A 20,824-nucleotide genomic window follows, 5' to 3' on the forward strand; every position below is an offset into this window, starting at 1 on the left:
ATAGCAGCTGCTCTATTTTACACAAATATATTAACACTAGGAATGCATGAAAAAGTAAGTGAAGAGTTGAGGGCATAGTCTTTAGATATAATTATATTAAAAATCTGTAGGTCAAATGCCGAGGCAGAAGACAGTCTTTGAAGTGTAATCCTGATGCTTGGAAAAAACAATGCAAAGAACTTTTGAGCCTCATTTATGAACGGGAAGACTCAGAGCCATTTCGACAGCCAACTGATCCCCTTTCTTTCCCAGTAAGCATGCATTTGTTTAAATAATTGCCAATATGATAATTTTCCATAAATGTCCATGCTAGCATCTAAATAAGAACAATTCCCCCTTTTTTTCTTTCCTACTTTTATCCTTCTATCTTTAAATTGTGATTAGTCATTACTTTTTAAAATGCCTTTCATGTACTTAGTACATAATTTATTATACATTTACAAACCAAATTTGAATACATTTCTTTGCTATTTTTCCTGCTTTTATTTCAGATATTTATTGATTGCTACTTTATGATATACTTCTGTTCACTGTGGATACTCAATTACATATGTCAATCCAATTAGTTTATAATAAATATGGTCTCTAGAGTAGCCAACATACAAATATTACTTTTCAACAAAGATAAAAATATGAGAAATTAGGTTATAGGATGTTTTTGGAATGTATCTTTTTTATGTTTCATTACCTTTTAAATAACAAGTCTGTAACTTTTTTAGTGAAAAATGTAGCAATATTTCAGAAATACATCAGACCATCCAATGATCTTAGCCCATCCATAGTCTTTGTATAAATAGGACTCAGTTTAGAAAGAATATTTAAGGAACAATATTATGTTCAACAAAGCTCATTTTGGTTTTTGTGGAAAGTTTGGGCTGAACATACTAGTCTTATTTTTTATAGCAGAAGATAATGGTGAATGCAGAATTCCTTCACATTAAAGTACAAACAATAAAATATTTTTCTATTTTTGGATTTTTAGCCTTAAGTCTTAGTTGTATTGCAAGACTTGATATTTTTGTAGTGGTGATCTGCAAACAAAATGCATGATCTTTACCCTAATAGGGCCATCAAGAGCAAGAAGGAGAGTCCTCAGAATCAGTTGTTCCGGAAAGACAAGATCCATCTCTTTCTGAGGTAGGCTTATTCACCTTTAAGAGGACATGCATTGTTTTTTTTTTTTTTTTTTTTTAATTTGTTTCTTTTTTTTTATTTTAAAAGAGTATATCTTTTGTAAAATAAATAAAACTAATAAACTTGATAAAACTACCTTCTAATTCAGTTTTCTTCTTTGTTCATTTTTTGGTCATTTGTTTTTTAAATCAACATTTTCTCAAGATTGTTTCTTGTAGTATCCATGTAGATGTTTGTTTATATAGACTAAATTTACTGCAGCAGAGTAGAAAACATCAATTATACAATATGATTTTGTCTGTATTACAGCTAATTGTTCCCACTAGAACTTCATTCAACAGGCAGTCTGAGTCTGGGTTTTAGTAGTATTGCAGAAGTTCCAAAAGTTTTCTCTATAAAAATGTTAGTGTTTCATAAGCCATATTGTGTTAGAATATTCTTTTGGAATTTTTTTCTAATTTAAGAATATGATGATATATTTAGAAGAATTAAGGTATCTCATTCTTTGGAAAATGTTGTCTTCTCTTATTTAGAATACATTTTCTCCACCCTTTCTTCTGGCTCTTTGTATTTCTTCTTTAAGGGAAATGTGATTTTACTTCTTAAGGACTCTAAGTAAAATGAGGGTTCTAATACTGACTGGTTTTTACTCCAAAACTTATATATTGAGGATTGTAGCATATGTATGTAGCTGTAAATATCAAATACAATTCCATGTGATAATTCTAATATTAGGAAGACTTGAAATCGTTTAATTTAATATGGAATCTTCCCTTTCTCCTAGAAATAAATCGAACTAACTTCTTTACCTATAAGAGAACTTCAAATGAAGCAAAAATAACACATTAATTAAAAAATGAAAAAGAGTACAAAGCCCTGGATTCAGTTTCTAGTACCACATACAAACAGACACAGATATCAAAAAGGGGAACCAGAGGTGTTGCTCAGTGTTAGAGAGCTTGCCTAGCATTCACAAGACCCTGGGTTTAATTACCAGGTCCTTAGTACCACCAAAAAGATTAAAAAAAAAAATAGAAACTAACACCCGGAGATTAAATAATGCACTTTTTGAATGATGAATGGATAGCAGAAGAAATCAGGGGAGAAATAAAAACCACTTAGAGGTAAATGAGAATAGTGAAATAACATATCAAAATCTCTGGAACAGTATGAAGGCAGTTCTAAGAAGAAAGTTCATAGCATTGAGCTGATATACTAAAAGAATAGAAAGATAGCAAATAAATAATCTAACCTTACATCTGAAGACCCTGGAAAAAGAAGGATGAAACAACATTAAAATCAGAGATGGTTTTTTGAAAGGATAATCAAAATTGATATACCCTTAGCCAAAATATCAAAAAGAAAGAGGAAAAACTCAAATTATCAAAATCTGAGATGAAAATGGAAGTAGCACTGCAGATACTTGTGAAATCCAAAAGATCATTAGAAACTATTTTGAAAATTTATACTCCAATAAGTTAGAAAATCTTGAAGACATGAACAAATTCATAGAGCCTACCCAGACTGAACCAGGAGGATATAGAAAACTTAAACACATCAATTTCTAGTAATAAAATTGAAGCAGTAGTCAAAAGCCTTCCAACAAAGAAAAGCCCAGGAATGGATGTATACTCAGCCACGTTCTATTAGACCTTCAAAGAAGAACTAATATCAATCCTCCTCAAATTATTTCATGAAATAGAAGAGGGAACTCTTTCAAACTCATTTTATGAACCCAATGTCACCTGAATACTAAAACCAGACAAAGACACATGAATGAAAGAAAACTTCAGACCAATATCCTTGAGGAACATTGATGCAAAAATTCTTAATAAAATATTGGTAAACTGCATAGAAAACACATTAAAAAGATACTACACTGTGATCAAGTGATTTTCATCTTGGGGATTCAAGGTTGGTTCAACTTACAGAAATCAGTAAATGTAATTCACCAGATAAATGATTTAGAAACAAGAATTACATGGTTATCTCCACAAATACAGAAGAAGTATTTGACAAGGTACAGCACCCATTCATGTTTAAAACACTAGAAAAACTAGGGATAGAAGGAATAGACCTCAACATTATAAAAGCTGTATATGACAAACCCAAGGCCAACATTATTCTGAATGGAGAAAAATTGAAAGCATTTCCTCTAAAAAACAGGGACAAGACAAGGATGCCCACTTTTATCACTCCTATTCAATCTAGTCCCTGAAACTCTAGCTAGAGTCATCAGATAAATGAAGGAAATTAAAGAGATATAAATAGGAAAAGAAGAGCTCAAATTATCTCTTCTTTGTCGATGACATGATCTTATACTTAGAAGACACATAAAACTCTACACATAACTCATAAATTCAGAGTAGCACTATATAAGGTCAATGCCCCATGAATCAGTCACATTCTTATACTCCAATGATGAACCTTCTGCAAAAGAAGTTAGGAAAAATATCCCATTCACAATAGCCTCAAAAAAAAAAAATACTTGGGAATCAACCTAACAAAAGAGGTAAAGAACCTCTACAATGAAAATTATAGAACACGAAAGAAAGAAATTGAAGAAGACCTTAGAGGATGGAAAGACCTCCCATGTTCTTGGATGAGCAGAGTTAATATTGTCAAAATGGCCGTACCAACAAAAGTGCTACAGATTCAGTGCAATTCCTATTGAAACTCTGATGATATTTTTCATGGAAATAGATAAGGCACTCATGAAATTTATCTGGAAAAACAAGAAGCCCAGAGTAGCCAAAGCAATCCTTAGCAAGAAAAGTAAAAGTGGAGGAATCAAAACACTGGACTTCAAGTTATAGTACAGAGAGAATAGAAGACACAGAGACAAACCCACATAAATACAGTTATCTGATACTAGACAAAGGTGCTAAAAACATATGCTGGAGAAAATTAGCGTTTTTGACAAATAGTGCTGGGAAAACTGGAAGTCCATATGTAGTAGAATGAAATTTAACCCCTTTCTCTCACCGTATACAAAACTCATAATGGATCACAGACCTAGAAATTAGATCAGAAGAAAATGTAGGACTGACACCTCCAACATGTTGGCTCAGGAATAGATAAGACTCCTAAAGTGCCACAAGTAAAATTAAAAAATAAATGGGATGGCATCAAGTTAAAAAGCTTCTTCACAGCATAGGTAAATAATAAAGAGCATGAAGAGAGAGCCTATAGAATGGGAGAACATCTTTGCCACCTGTTGCTTAGGGCATTAATATGGATATTCAAAGAACACTAAGAAAAAAAAAAAAACAATTAACCTAATCAATAAATGGGCAAAGGAACAAAGTAGACCCTTCTCAAATGAAGAAATATGAGCAATCAACAAATATATGAAAAAATATTCACCATCTCTTGGAATAGGAGAGATAAAAAATAAAGCTACCCTGAGATTTCATCGCTAGTCACAATGGCAATTATCAAGAATACAAGCAACAATAAATGTTGGTGAGGATGTGGGGAAAAGGGTACACTCATACATTGCTGGTTGGATTGCAAATTGGTGCAATCATTTTGGAAAGCATTATGGAAAATCCTCAGAAAACTAATCAGAACAAGTTTAAACAATTGAAAGAAAATAAAGCTGGTCTTTACCTAAAAGAGCCTCATAAATGGAGCCACTATTTGACTCAACTATTGCATCACTCATACTGCTGTTTATATCCAAAGGATTTAAAATCAGTATACTGCAGTGATGCAGACACAGCAATATTTATAGCAACACAATTCACACTAGTTAAGCTATGGAGTCAAACTAGGTGCCCTTCAACAGTTGAATAGATAAAGAAAATGTGGTGTATATACACAATGAAGTTTTATTCAGCCATAAAAATAATATAATCATGTCATTGGCGGGAAATGGATGGATCTGGAGACTTATCATGTTGAATATTTTCTTTGATATGTGAAAGATAACCGAAAATAAGGTGGGGGGAGGAGTTAAAAAAAAAGAATTGGAGAAAGATCAATGGAGTAGACAAAGGGGAATGAAAGGAAGGAAAGATGAATGAAATTGAGAAAGATAGTAGAATGATTCTGGCATAACATTCCTGTGTAATGTATGAATATACCACAGTGGATCACCATCCATACATCCACTAGACTAATTAAAAATAAAAACTGTAAATAGCAGAAAGATAGTAGAGGAAAGGGAACAGAGGGAGGGTAAGGGGAAGTACTAGGGACTGAACAAGAACAGAAGACAAAAAGTACAGAAAAAAAGAAATAAAAAGACCCTCAGTTGCTAATGACTCTCTAAGTAGAATGTCCTCATAGCTGGAAAACTTCGAAATACGTAGCTAATTTGTATAGTGGAACCATTTAATTATTCCCGCAGAACCCTATCTTCTGTAATTCAGCAGTTTGACCGAGTGTTGAAAGTTACATCATCCTTTAAGCAAGAAATTGAATTCCATATTATGGACTTTGTGAAGATAAAGCCAGTGACTGTATATTTTCTATTCTATCCCTTCAGAATAATGTATGATTAATGACTGCAGTGTAAGGACTAAGGCTCTTCTATAGACCCTACATTTTTTAAATTATGATGATTTGGAGCTAGGGGAAGGTAGTTGGCAGATTAAAAAGTAATGTTTATTTCATGGTGGATTACATTGGTATGTAATGCAAATCTCAGTCAAATTATATTATTTACTCTTGTTATATAGTTTGGATATTTATATATAACACATTATTCTTTGTAGGATTATCAAGATGTAGAGACACCTATGGATTTCAGCACTGTGAAAGAAACTTTAGAAGCAGGAAACTATGGTAGTCCTCTGGAATTTTATAAGGATGTTCGCCAAATATTCAGCAACTCCAAAGCTTATACCTCTAATAAAAAATCAAGGGTATGAAAAACACTATTAGATGGGTTAATTAAGCATTTAATTATGTATACAAGAAGCAGTTATCTTTCAACAGTTTTAAAATTGCTAATTAAGCATTTACTATAATTCTGACAAAGTTATTGAGGTTTACTTTTCAGTATCATCTCTGAAATGTGTATTCTTTATTATACATGCATAGATACATTTAGCATAATCATTCTAAAATTAAGCTTATTTTATTTTTCTCATTTGCCTCTTCTTTAGTCTTTAATAATACATCTTCCAGAGAAAAGAGAAGGAAAGGAGAGGTAGAAATTTGAATGCCCTTTAATATATCTTAATTAATAAATCGATAAATATAAAGGTAGTTGGTATTAATTTATATGAAACTTTTTGATTAGCTCTGAATATTTATGTTACCTTTATAACAATCAGTGAACTGCATTGGAAATTTTTAACCGTTCATTCATACTCACGTGTAATAAGCCCCTATATTTTGACAGAACTTAAAATGTTTTCTTTAAGTTCTTTTCACTGGTATCTCATTAAATTTTAAATGAATTGCACAGTATATACATTTGCCCACTATACTTCATACAGAATGAATGTTCACTAATTTCTGGAGGTATAGTTTTCTCACATTGTCTTTTTTCCCTTTAATCATGATTGTTAAGAGTGACATACATTTTTTGTAGAAAGTTTGGAAAATATAGAGAAGTACAGAGAATTATGTCAAAATAAATCCTATTGGCATGTATAAGTAAAAAGAACCAATAAAAAATGGAAAAAGAAAACATCAACCACCTGTATAGCCCATTGTTTTTTTATTTACAGTTAATATTTAATATATATACTTACAATATTCCCTATATCCTCACAAGTATATATGTATTTTTAAAACAATAATTTTTATATTTTAAGATCTTTCTGTTACTTACATATTATGACACTTTGAAAAGAAGATTTTCAGTGGTATTCTATTTTGTGTTTATTTTATATTATTTAACCACTGTCCTATTGCTAAAGATATAGGTTTTTCCAGTTTTTCACTTTATGTGAATAATGGCTGTGGCTAACATTTTAAATATCCTTAAACATAATTTTCTGTTCATTTCCATAATATTTTCATAAGACCAATTCTCAGAGGTAAATTTATTAATCAAAGATGGCATACTTTTATGTTTATGGTTCCTCTTGTAAATTTCCTTTAGAATATTATTCTGGATAAAATTTCCTCGATTCATGATTCTTTTTTCTTATTCTTCAGAATAACTAAATATTGTGTTTTTAAAATACATTTGTTTTGTTGTGACAATGTGTCCTGTTTTTATTCTTCAGGAAGAGTTTCTCAAGTAAATAAATGATGAGTTATATTGGTCTACCCTTTTTTTATATATTAATTACTTTAATAGTAATTGGTAAATGAAGACTGATTTCCATCTTTTCAGATCTATAGTATGACACTGCGATTATCTGCCTTATTTGAAAATCATATTAAAAATATCATCTCTGAATATAAGTCAGCAATCCAGAGTCAGAAGAGGAGAAGGCCACGGTACAGAAAACGTCTAAGAAGCAGCAGCAGTTCCTTATCTAGTAGCAGAGCTCCTAGGTATATTCACTGATGCAGCATTCATTTAAGTTTTCAGAGCATTTTATTATATGTATTACCTCATTTCTCAAAGTTTGTAAATAGTTTGAGGAAATCCTAAGAGGTCATTTTTTCCCCCAAAACTCTTGTGCCTGGGTAAGATGGATTTAGTAACCAAAGCATTTTTTTAAATGTGCATTTTATTGTACCGAATCGTTTTTTTTTTTAATGTATTGATCAAAGCTTAAATTTGTCAAATTATCAATTTGAATCATTTCACTTGAATTTTATGACATTTCCTCTTTCATCAGCTTAAGCATTTTTTATCATACTGTATACTATCATTTGTTACTAACAGAAAAAATGTTCATCGTTACGTATTTTCATTTATAGTCCAAAAGGGAAACAGAAACAAATGAAGTTGCAACCTAAAAATGACCAGAATACCTCAGTGACTTATGCCAGGACTAGTTCTCCTTTCTCATCTCCTGGTAAATATGCTTTTTACTTTAGTGTTCTATATCTAAAGTTAATATGGATATTAAAGATATGGAAGAGGTAGCATAGCTTATACTGAAAAGAGGGATAGATTTGGATTTAGAAAAGTTGTGTTTTATTCCTAGTTCTATTTGTTAGCTGTGTGGCCCAGGATAAGACATTAGGCCACAAAACTTGATTTGTTAGACAGATATATTTTAATGTCTCTTAGTTTGGGAATTCTGTGACTATATGATTTTTATTATCTATACTATTTCAGAACACTCATCCAAAATATATTTGCCGACATAAGACTTGAATTCAGTATTTTTGGAGATGGTTTCCTTGGAGAAGGTTTTTCTGATATTTTGTGCTTGACAGAATGATAATTTTTTCTGAAAATATTTATACTTCCTTCTTATAGCAACTTGTAGTTTTTTTAAAGTAAAATAGGAGATATATAGTATTAAAAGCAACCTGTTTAACTTTCCTGGAAACATGAAATTATGGTAAACTAACAACTTTCTTAAAATGCAAGTTTCAGATGCTGCTGAAGGATTTTCATTATATCTGCTTGATGATGAAGTAGATGGACCATTTTCTTCATCGAGCTTCAGTGGATATACCCGAAATGGAAATAGCCATGATCCAGGAAAAGCCAAATCATTTCGAAATAGAGTTTTACCAGTTAAACAAGGTAGGAAAAAATATGGACTAGGACATTCATTTTTTCATTCTCTTACAATGAAAGATGAGTCATTTGAAAGCTGATATCCTAGAGTAGTAAAATCTAGTATGTCCTCATAGATGTTTTTATTTTGTTTATTTTTTGTGGTACCAGGGATTGAACCCAGGGCCTCATGCTTTGCTAGGCAACTTCTTTATTTTATTTTGAGATAGGGTCTTAGGTTGCCTAGGCTGGCCTAAAATTTGGGATCTCTTGCCTGGGCCTCACAAGTAGCTGGGATTACAGAAATGTACCACTGTACCCAACGTGTAGTTAAACTTAATGAACTTAATGATGTTTTTAATTTTGTCAAATTTGAGTCAGATAAGATTTTATAATCATCACTAGGAATACACCATTGGGAGATTTTCAGGAACTATTTTGAAATATATTGGGTTTTTTTTGTTTGTTTGTTTGTTTGTTTTTTTAGTTTTTTGCCTGTGGTACTGGGGATAAAAAGCAGGAACATTTACCCCTGAGCTGCATCCCAGTTCTTTTTATTGTTTTCATTTATAGATAGGGTCTCACTAATTTGCATATGCTAGCTTCAAACTAGTGATTCCCCCTGCCTCAGACTCCCAGGTAGCTAATATTATAGGCATGTGCCACTGCGCCCATCATGTTTTAGTCTTTTTTGTTTTTGTTTGGTACCAGGGATTGAACCCAGGGGCACTTAACCACTGAGACACATCCCCAGCCTTTTTTATTTTTTATTTTGAGAAAGGGTCTTACTAAGTTGAGTTGCTATGGCTGGCTTGAACTTGTAATCTTCATGCCAAAGCCTTCAAAGCCACTAGGAATATAGGAATATGCTACCATGCCTGGCTATGTTTTAGTCTTTTAAAATAAAATCAATAGGAAAAAAATTCTTTAAAGAAGGAATTCTTTCCCCAAGTACTTACGAACCATACTGTTAAACACATTTAGGATTTTTCATGTTGTAAACCATATTAATAAGAAGGGAAAATGTTTCTAAAGTCATCTTGAAATAGGTCTCATATTTTTGTGGACTATTCATTCCAGTTAATCAAGTTGCCCTCAATTGAGAACTGATTCTTCTTTCAGTCAACACCCACTTCTCCTGCCTTCCTATGGTTTTCCAGTTATATAGCTCAGATGTTCTCTCCCTAGGTGCCTGCTATATCACTAAGTCATTGGTTTTCAGATTATGCCCTGCCTATTCCTGGGGATATGTAGAGGTACTTCAGAAATTACCTGAAAAGCCTTATACATTTATGTAGATGAGCTAAGTCATTTTATTATTTCATATAATGAGCTTCCATATAACTTTTTAGTTGAAGAAAATTTTCAGTGTTGACAAAGAAATCATTGACCTAATTAATTTCTATGTGCATCCATCTTAGATCCTTTCAGGAGTATTGATTATTATAAATATTTGAATGTTATTGTTACTAAAATTTTCTTATTATACTTAGCCCTGTGTTATGATCCCTGAACATATTCAAAGGCAGTTCTAGTATGTTCAACTATTTGAAGTTTTAAATAATATTTAGTTTGTTTTTACAAATGCTTTTATTGGAATCTGGATTTTAATTTTATATGCATTTTAATTGAAGATTAATTATTCATTGTTCTAAGCATCAGGTAACTTAAAAATAGACAGTCTCAAGATATAATTTATATTAATGTGAAAAATACCCAAATACCCAATTACTTTTAAATAATGTGCTTTTGTTTTTTCTTCATACCTTTGCTCTCTCCTTTGATTTTTTTTTTTTTTAAACCAGGGTTTGAACCCAAGAGTACTTATCCACTGAGCCACATCCCTAGCCCTTTTAATTTTTATTTTGAGACAGGGTATCACTAAATTGCTAAGGCTAGCTTTGAACTTGTGATCCTCCTGCCTTATCCTTCCAAGCCACTGGGATTACAGGTGTGCACCACCATGCCGGCTCTCCTCTGATCTTTTTTTTTTTCCCTCTCCTCTGATCTTGCTACACTTTGTGAAATCATGCTATTGCCTTCTCCCATTTTGCACTTTCCATCACTGATAAGTTTTTAGAAAGAGTATCCTAGACTTCTTTCATCTGTTTTCTTTCTATCTACATTTTCTTTTACCTTTGTAGTCTAGCTTCTGTCCCATTCACTCTCCAGAATCTGTTCTCAAAATCACCAGTATTATTCAAGGGTCAACCAGTGTCCTTTCCTTAGTCCCTATATTATTTTTCTTTGTACCATTGCACACCGTTGACTACCTCCTCTATGAACTCTACTTCCAGGCTTCTATAATCTTCTGATAGAATTGTATTTCTGCTTCACCTGTGTTTTCTTTCTTTTGACCCTATTTTTTCTCTATTTGCAGAGTTTCCCACTGGTGTTAGTTTGTTTTTGTCCTCTACAAATAAAAGAATCTAATGATTATAACATTTATCTTGATGCCAGTGACTCTCCAAGTGCATATGCCCAGACCAAACAGCTCTTTATTTTACTGGTTTCATTTCTCATTGCTCTCTAAAATAATTTCCTTCAGTGTTTAACATCTTCTTATCTCACGTTCACTTCTTTTTGTGTGTTCATTATTTGAGTTAATGGTACCACCTTCTTCCTCATCATTCAACTTTTCTCACAGTAGTCCTTTGTTTGTTTTTGTTTATAGTCTTTGTGGTGCTGGGGATTATACCCAGGGCCATAGTTCATATTAGGCCAGCATTCTACTACTGAGATACATCCTTGGTCTTCATAATGAATTTGACTCTCCATTTACTCCTCATATCCAGTCAGTAGTCAAATTTGGTTACTACTGCTCTAATAGCACTCTAATGCTCTTAATGGCACTGAAATCTCTTATCTGTTGCTATTACCTTAGTCTCTAGCCAAATATATTAGTCACCTTGGGCTGTGATGACAAGATTCCATAGACTGGGTGACAAACAACAGACTTTTATTATCTCACAATTCTAGAGGTTCTCAGTCCAAGGAATCAAGATGTTTAAGTGTTGGTGTCTGATGAGGACTTTTTTCCTGACTTTGCCACCTTCTCATTGTGTCCTCATGCGACCCTGTATGCAGAAAGGGGGTGGTTTCTGAGTTTCCTCCTCTGCCTATAATGACACTAATCTTCCTAGTGACCCCATCCTTATGACTTAATTTAACCTTAATTACCTACCTCTTTAAAGGCCCTGATTTCCAAATGCGATCTCATTGGGGGTCTAAGCCTCAACATAGAATTTTGAAGGGACATTATTTAGTTCATAACATCTAAATTACTAGATTAATCTTATCATTGTAATCACCATATAGCCCTAGTCTTTCTTCCTTTCAGTCTACTTTTCTGTTTTTTTCTTACCTGTTTCTTCTCAATTATCTTTGCAGGTGGTTCTTTATCTTTAAATGAAACATCCCACATTGCCATCCTTGACCATTTTCTCTCTAATTGTTCTTTCAGTGGGCTCTGCAGTTGCCATGACCCTAAATATTTCTACTGAAAAATTTCAAAAGTTTATCTTCAGCTCCATTCTTTCCCATGAGCTCCAGTTGATAAAACTACCTACTTTGTAAATTTTCTTTTCTTCTGGGGGGTATTGAGAATTGAACCCAGGGCCCTACACATGCTAAGCATGTGTTCTACATGTACATAAACTCCAACACATTTTTTTTCTTCATTGCCTTTTCTTAGACTTATTTTACCATCTCTAGCTGGAAAATTGATTTTTCTCATACCCTGCTCAAACTTGTTCCTCCATAGTATTCCAACTTAGCAAAATATCACTACCATTTACACAGTTGTTCAGGCATTAAAACCTAGGATCAGCATTTATCCTGTGTTTTGACACTTGATGTCTAGTCCCTCACCAAGTCCCATCAGTTCAACCTTTAAAAAAATGGAAGTTTATTTTGGTGTCTCTTCTAGAAGGAAATATTCCAAAGTTGATCAATTTTATCACTTCTATTTGTGCCTCCCTCATTAAGTATTACCTAGAATACTGATATGAAATCCGAACTGGTTTCTGCTTCCAATCTTTTCCACTCTACAATCTGTTCTCTATACGACAATCATGGCTTTTTTTTTTTTAAATGTAAATCAAATGTTTTACTTGAGCATAAAACCTTCTCCTATCAATGATCTACCATCTCATTTTTCTGTTCCCCTCTGTTATCCTGGTTTTCTTTCTGTTTCTTCTACTTCAATATTCTTTCCCCAGATCACAGTTCATTCAGTTCTTTTTTAAAGTCCTTTTTCTAAAGCCTGGGGATACTTCATAGTACCTGCCTAGGATGGTTGAGGCCCTGGTTTCGATTTCTACCATTTGGAAAAAAAATCCTACCACTTCAGAGAAGTCTTCCATGTCTAAAATAACCCCTATACACTCTCACACTTTTTTTTTAACTCTCATTCCTTTTCCTTTATAACATACAGCAATACTTGAAATTGTACTACTTATTCATTCACTTCATTATCTATCAGCATTTTCCCAGTAAAATATAAATTGCTATAATAAGGACTTTGTCTCATTCATCACTATATTATAAGCTCCATGTAATGTCTAACCCATAGTTGAACAAATTAATGAAACAGTTCTGATACATGTTCTCACACAATTCTTCCTAAAGGTTGGCCCTTAAAATTTCTGCTTAGTTATATCACCACCCTCAGTCCACCTCCATATCCTAATGCCCACCCCCAAAAAGCAGTCAGACAAAAATCAAAATTTCAGTATCTTCCATTTCAAACAAATATCCTACTCTACCACCTTCCATGATTTTGCCCCAACTATCTTAGGTCACTAAGTATTTTTGATAGTCTGTTTATTTTACTTGTGAATCTTAAATAATCATCTTATCAATGTCAAAGCTTAACTTTCAAAAATCATTTTGATTTAGATCACTCCCTTGATGGACCTCTTACAAATGGTGATGGCAGAGAGCCCCGGACAGGAATCAAGAGAAAACTACTTAGTGCATCAGAAGAAGATGAAAGCATGGGAGGAGAAGAGAAAGACAAAAAAGAAACAAAAGAGAAATCACATTTATCTTCCTCAGAAAGTGGAGAGTTAGGATCCAGTTTAAGTTCAGAAAGTACCTGTGGTTCTGATTCTGACTCTGAATCAACTTCCAGAACAGATCAAGATTACGTAGATGGAGATCATGACTATAGCAAATTCATACAAACTAGACCTAAAAGAAAACTCAGAAAACAACATGCCAATGGAAAAAGAAACTGGAAGATGAGAGGCACAGGAGGAAGAGGAAGATGGGGAAGATGGGGTAGATGGAGTAGAGGAGGCAGAGGAAGAGGAGGCAGGGGACGAGGGGGTCGAGGAAGAGGGGGCGGTGGCACTAGGGGAAGAGGAAGAGGGAGAGGAGGAAGAGGTGCCTCTAGAGGAGCCACTCGAGCCAAGCGAGCACGTATTGCAGATGATGAGTTTGATACCATGTTTTCGGGACGTTTCAGTAGACTGCCTCGAATCAAAACAAGAAACCAAGGCAGGAGGACTGTTTTATACAATGATGATTCTGATAATGACAATTTTGTGTCCACTGAGGATCCTCTGAATCTTGGTACATCCAGATCAGGCAGAGTGCGTAAAATGACAGAAAAAGCCAGGGTGAGCCATCTCATGGGATGGAATTATTAACAGTTAATAAATTTAGAATAATTAAAAAAATTCAATGGCCTTCTACTGCAGGGAATTTACCAGGAAATTTACAAAGCAAGTTGTGTGGGGACTTCTGCTTCCTTTCACATTGGTGCTTTTCCATTATGCCAGTATATATTTGTTTCAAGACTTTTGATCTCCACACTTCATTTGTTCAAACAAGCCTTACTCATTAGGCCTTAAATTAAAAGAAATTCCGCCCACACACACATAGACAACACACACACGCGCACACACACACACACACACACACACACACAACACAGACACACTACAGATTTACTACATTAAAGGAGCATTCTGCTTCTTAAGAGTAGCACGACATTTTTATCTCAATGGAATATCCCTCTTTTGCTTTTGTATCACAGAAGTATAGCACCTTCTTACAGAGTTTTATATAGTTTGTTTTTGCCATTTTGATTCCTATACCCAGTAATAATAACTTTTGCACAATACACCAATCCTAAAGGCAGCTATTAAATGTTTACAGTTTCTATATTGTAAGAACGATCTGGATTATTTTACTCTTCCCAGGCCAAACTTTCATTAATTGTAGTGAACTGAAGTATATATTTATACTACAGTTTTTGGGGGGTGGGGGGATCTTGATATGCTTTTCATTGATTTGCTTAATTCACGTTAATGGTGAGAAAGGGTTGGTGCCTTGTAAATATGTAGCAAATCTTTGTGGTGTGTCCTGATGTGTGCATTAACTTTATTAAAAGAGAATACTTGAGGTATCAATCTAGACAAGGTGCCAAATGCAAAATTTTCTTGCATCCATTTTCTTTTTCCTATTATATTTTATTGCATTAATAGAATTTGTGTAGCTTAAAGAATAACTTAAACATTTGAAAAATCCTCATCCACAAAGAATAACTTCTTTGAATAGTAGCTCAGCTACCTCTATTAACTATAACTACTGGAAACATTAAGGAAAATAAATGCTGTTACTTATGACTAAGGAGAAGTAGAACAAGCTTGGTAGGAATGAATACTCATAAGATATAAGCTGAGAGGTTGTCAATTACTGTGTTGGCTCTCAGATGAATAGTTGTAATTACAAACTTCCCTAAGTATTGTATGCTCTACCTTAGGCTTTCTTAGAACACATTTGTATAAATAGACTTGGGCTACTGCTTATATATCTCTGCTACCACTTTCTATTTAACAGCTATGCGTTACTGGTTTTCATTTGAATCTTAAAATGTAACAAAGCACCTAGTTTGAGTTGGAATGTGTGGGCTAGCTAATATTTTGAATCAATAGATTCTGATCTTGTCATTCCAAAGGGTTCTTCTGGTCTAGATTTTCAGAAAAGAACCTCATTGCACTGCACACTGATATTTTGAAACATTATTTTATAGATGAAAAAAATCTTTAAAACCCTTATGGTCTTGTTTACAGCAGTAGAGTGCACATGGTTCCATAAGTGAGCTTGAGTCCCAAGATCAATTTTACTCCTCGAATTTGAGATTGCAGAGTTGCAAATTTGTTAGATACTTAAATTTTTGAAGTGAGAGGGATAATATTGATCTTTGTTTTTGTAACAGCAAATTTGTTGCATTTAGATCAAACGTGTGATAAAACAGACTTATTAATGTATACCTAGCTATCTATCCTAGGAAATTTCTTAAGCTCATATGTTTGTCTCATGATTTCAATCATTTCATGCATCTGAAAATCCTTAAGTACAGAGGAAGGAGTACACACATAACTTCGCTTTTTTGGTAGGGTTGGGGGTGGGGATTATTCTTGGACTAACATCTTTAAGCAATTTTCACTTGCAGTAGAAATGATGTTCAGGCTTTAAGAAAGTATTGTTGTGAATTGTTAAATGGCACTAACTTCTGTTACTAGACAATAGACCAAGCTGATATTTTTTGTTGTAGCCTTTTTTTTTTTTTTTTTTAACTAAACCAAAACTACTTCTGGTTATAACTCAGCTGCCATTTTAAAACGTAGTATAGATTCAAAATGTTCCTATTTCAAACTCTACTTTCGATTTTTGCTAAATGTACTACTTCAGTTATTCATCTCTTGGGCATTTAGACTAAATTGTGCCTGTGTTTTCTTGGAAATCAATAATACTTTGGCCTACCCTAATCAAAATAACAGTTCCGTAAATTCCTGGATATACCCAAATGTGTATCATGTGTATCATTTTAGTGTGAATTTTTGTTGTTGACATTCTTCTATGAAGAGCTGACCTCTTGATATGTAGAAGAATTGCCATTTGTGTGATCTTAGCTATCTGGAGCTTTATTTATAATTTATTTTGAATAATAAAAATGCCACACTTATTCCCCAAATGTCAAGATTTTCTAGGTTTAGGTAATTAGAATAATAAGGCTGAAAACCTTTTTAAGCATATTTTATATGTAGTGAAATACTGTGAAGATACTAGTGAACAGCATTTTTGCTGTAATGTTGATTTCAGTTACTAGAATTTAAAGAGTTAGTCACCAGGGTATGTTAGGTGAGTATAGTTATCATTTATTATAAAACAAACAGATAATTTTCTGTTTGCATGCAAATTATTTTGATAAGTGTGAAAATAAAGGTTTGGGAGATATTATTTTTACTTTTTTATCTGGACTTTTCTCCCCATTTATACTTTGCTTTTTTGTAATGCCACCTCCTGTGAATGTGTCATGATTTGTATCACATTGATTATTTTATTATTTTAATTTCTAGAGGCCCTTTAAATCTAAATAAGATCTGGGTTTAGACATAGCAAAGCAAGTAGGAAATGAACTAAGAATTTGCTAAGAAAAATCACTGTTACATTTAGGTCCGTGAAAGCATACACATGTAAAAACCTATTCCTATGTTCGATATGAATAGTCAGTAAGCTGTAATATTCCTCAAAATTCCCAGCATTAAGATCTTAGCATGTGTATATATTTATAAAAACTGAATCATAATGTTTCTTATATGGCTTGCTATGTTTATCTCATCCACCAATAGGATATTTTCCAAAACATTAACTAACCCTCTAGCTTAATGACTAAATTTGTTTTTGTATATGTGTGTGTGTGCGTGCTTGTATGTATGTAGGGTTTTTCCCCCAACTTGACATACCTTATCGCAGACATTAAAAAAGAAAGAATATTTTATAATGGAGGACATTGTCTATCAGTTCTTTGCCTCTGTGTCTGTAGCCTGAGCATTTACTGCTTGATCATCTACTCCATTATGCCTTCTAGATAACCAATCCAGGTTTTGTCATGTATGTGTACCCCTCTGTTTTTTTTTTTTCATTTTATTTGCTCTTCTGCTTGTTTTATTTTCCTTTCCCTCCCCAGAGATCAAGATTTTTCTAAAATTATTCCATACAGCACTTTGTTTAACCCAGAGGCAAATAAACTCAGTAAAATTCATAAATACATTCTGCACATCTGTGTGCTTGGATATATAACTCAGCCTTCCAGTATTTTGAAGTAATTTTGAGTGATGTAAATTTTGTTATTTTTGTTTTGATTCCATAGATTGTCATCAGACAATAACAGAGTGAAAGAGAAAGTTGTGAATGTCACTTCTAACTTTTGATAACACTTTTTGAGCATTTTTCAAACTTTGTATGATTGTGGAAATGATAAACACCTAATTATTCCCTTATACATCTTGGGCATCATTTTATGCACATTTGCCAACTGGTACTTGTCTTCAAATTTGGAATTCTCACATTCACAAAAAGACTGAATGTGTAATTTTAGTATACTTTGATGTCTAGTCTTAATAAGTATAATATTTTGAATCCAAAAATGAATAATTCTGGGGGAAGAGTTGGGACTTTTGATATTTAAAGTCCATTTTTAAAAATTATAGCCCCATCCCCAACATTTTTGTGGTACATGAGGCTAATATTTTCCTGAAAATAGAATATTCTGAGATTTAAATCCAGTTTTGAAAATTAATGGGAAAATATTTTCATGCTATTTTTATGTCTTAGCAATTTCTTTACCAAGTTTTGATTATCAAATTTACCAAGTTTTGATTAATCCAATGTAAATTTAAATTTTTTTTTCATGGTGCTGTATTTTGTGGAATATAAATAGCACTCAGGTTTCTTGATATTGATTTCATATAGAGCCTTATCCTTAATTATTTCCTTTTTTTGTCTTTCCTCTCCTGATTGCTTTTATCCTCTCTTATTTATCTGCAGTAAAGACTGCACCTAATTTAGCATATTCCAACAAGACTGGAAATTTTTTGATTGATTGATGGGGAGATGTACTTTAGAAAGGTCCTGCAGTTTAGAATTAAGGCGTATTTTTAATGTGTATGCCCATCTGTTATTCTTTTACCATCTTAATTAAATCTATTATTTGAGACTTTGACATATAGAAGCATGATAAGTATTTTCTAAAAAAATTATTGATAACATATAGAAATTGCCATTGTTAATTGACTTAAGATCATATACAAATTATTTAGAAACCCAGTTGGGAAATGTGTTTTTACATGTCACCAAATACATATTAGGCAGTACTACAAATGTTAATTCTTTAAATAATACTGTGGTGATGGCAATCAGTAATTTATTTCTTTGTCCTGTAACTTATTCTTGTCTTTTGTAATCCTTTACACAGTATTAACAAAACTGTACTTTGTTTGTTCTTAGTATCCATAAACTTAAAGATGGAAAAATCATTCAGTTAATAGTCAATGTGATGTTGTATATGGGCAAAATGTCCATTAAACTAAAATTCAGTTTTAAAAACAAGGTAAACTAAACTGGCTTGGTTTATAAAAGATGTTTTGTTTGGCAGTTGTCAGTCATTATTAAGCAATTACCTTCAAAGACAAAAAAAAAAAAAAAACGATTAATTTGTTGCCATTCTTTATGGGATGTTTACAATAAAATTCCAAGTTGTTTGGAATCAATTGCACTCTTGCTGCTTTATGCCTTAACTCATGTACCAGAGATAAATTAACAAGAAGAAAGAAATACGGAGTTACCTTTCTATTATCCTGCTTTAGAGATTATAATATGTAACTCTTGAGTCTTTTCTTTCTTGTTTCTTTGTCATAGAATATTTTATTACTATTATTTTTTAATCTGAAAAACTGGGATGATTTCTATACAAGAAAAGATTTTTCCCTTAGTTGTAGCAAATATGCTTTTGGTGACTTTAAGGTAATATATGTGATATACTTTAAATGTGGGCTGCCGGGTGCCTTAAATCACAGCCTACGAATCTGTAGTCAATTTTGTTTTATAGAACTTTTTCAAGTGAATAGATTTCTAACATATTTATGGTTTCTAGGTTTATACATTTTAACAAGTGAGCTATGAATCCCTGGCATTTTTTTATGGTCAAATTGCCTACAAAGCTTAACTATTTTGCAAATGGTGCTTTAATTCCATGTAAGTATAGGAGGGACAGAAATCAGGTGAGACATGATCAGGATCTGAGTGCCCTAATAGGAACATTCATCCAGAGTCTGAATCTGTACAGTTATGTAGACTTTTCCTCCCAAAGTGAAGAATTCCACCAGGTTCAAAAATAAGCTGCCTGAAGACTAGACTGTATTTTTCATACTGTTATATTTGTGTGCTTAGAATCAAGAAGTAAGGTATTTATAAAATCATCTTCTGGCGTCAGATCGAATGACTGTCAAAGTAGCCTGATTTTTCACGATATTTAGAGATTAAGGTGGGAATAAATTGGTATTTTGTTTAGGTGCTTGGTTGGTTAAAGATAGCCCCTCATTTAAGATGTAAAATTTACATGAAAAACTCTGTTCACAGGCTTTCTTGTTTTCTTAACCTAGATTTTTTAAGTAGAAAAATTAAATATTTTTATGACAAAACTTTGTGTTAGTATTCAGAAGATCCATTTTTTCCTAGTTGAAAAGGTCAAGAAAAATGTGCTCCTTTCCCTTTCACTCAATTAGTTGCAACTATTTAAAGATACATTCCGAAAATGCACAAATTAAATCGAAACTAATATATTGAGCCTGTTAGTTGATATTTTTAAAATGGGACTTTAGGTCATATTTTTAAGTCCATATACTTAATATGCTTTCTCAATTCTTTTTAATGCTGCATAATGCTGGTAGACCAAATATAACATTAAATAAAATGAAGATTTTATGGTGTTAATTTTTTTTCCTGAAGTTTTGGGGGAAAAATGTTCCTTTTTCTTTCATTTCTTTGTAACTCTAATAGCTTTTCCTTTGCCAGCTCTGGCAATTATTTTAATAAACTTGCTTCTCACCTGTAGATTACAAATATCTAATAGATATTTAAACAAAGATTATTAAAAGGTTAATATTTAATTTGATATTGAACACTTAAAACTTTCTTATCCTTTTATTCATTTGTAAATTTGAACTGCTAACTTGTCTGCTCAGTGTCCTTACGTTTTTCAATTTGATAATCTTTGTAGTAAATATATTAAGAAATAAAAACATGTCA

General features: G+C 32.7%; 1 protein-coding gene across 3 annotated transcripts in view; it reads left to right on the forward strand.

Moving 5' to 3' along the window:
* Window positions 1-19,283, forward strand: part of BRWD3 (bromodomain and WD repeat domain containing 3) — a 136,634-nt gene extending 117,351 nt beyond the window's left edge. For 2 of the 3 annotated variants that reach the window (XM_079123009.1, XM_079123011.1), the window contains exons 35-41: window positions 111-251; window positions 1,066-1,137; window positions 5,856-6,005; window positions 7,433-7,596; window positions 7,969-8,066; window positions 8,591-8,749; window positions 13,622-19,283. In XM_079123009.1, the coding sequence (XP_078979135.1) occupies window positions 111-251; window positions 1,066-1,137; window positions 5,856-6,005; window positions 7,433-7,596; window positions 7,969-8,066; window positions 8,591-8,749; window positions 13,622-14,376 (1,539 nt within the window). In that variant the 3' untranslated portion in view covers window positions 14,377-19,283. The remainder of the gene's footprint in view (window positions 1-110; window positions 252-1,065; window positions 1,138-5,855; window positions 6,006-7,432; window positions 7,597-7,968; window positions 8,067-8,590; window positions 8,750-13,621) is intronic. The other variant, XM_079123010.1, reaches the window with a different exon arrangement.
* Window positions 19,284-20,824: the final 1,541 nt, after the last annotated feature.

This window comes from Sciurus vulgaris (assembly GCF_902686455.1).
Source record: "Sciurus vulgaris genome assembly, chromosome: X".
NCBI lineage: Eukaryota > Metazoa > Chordata > Mammalia > Rodentia > Sciuridae > Sciurus > Sciurus vulgaris.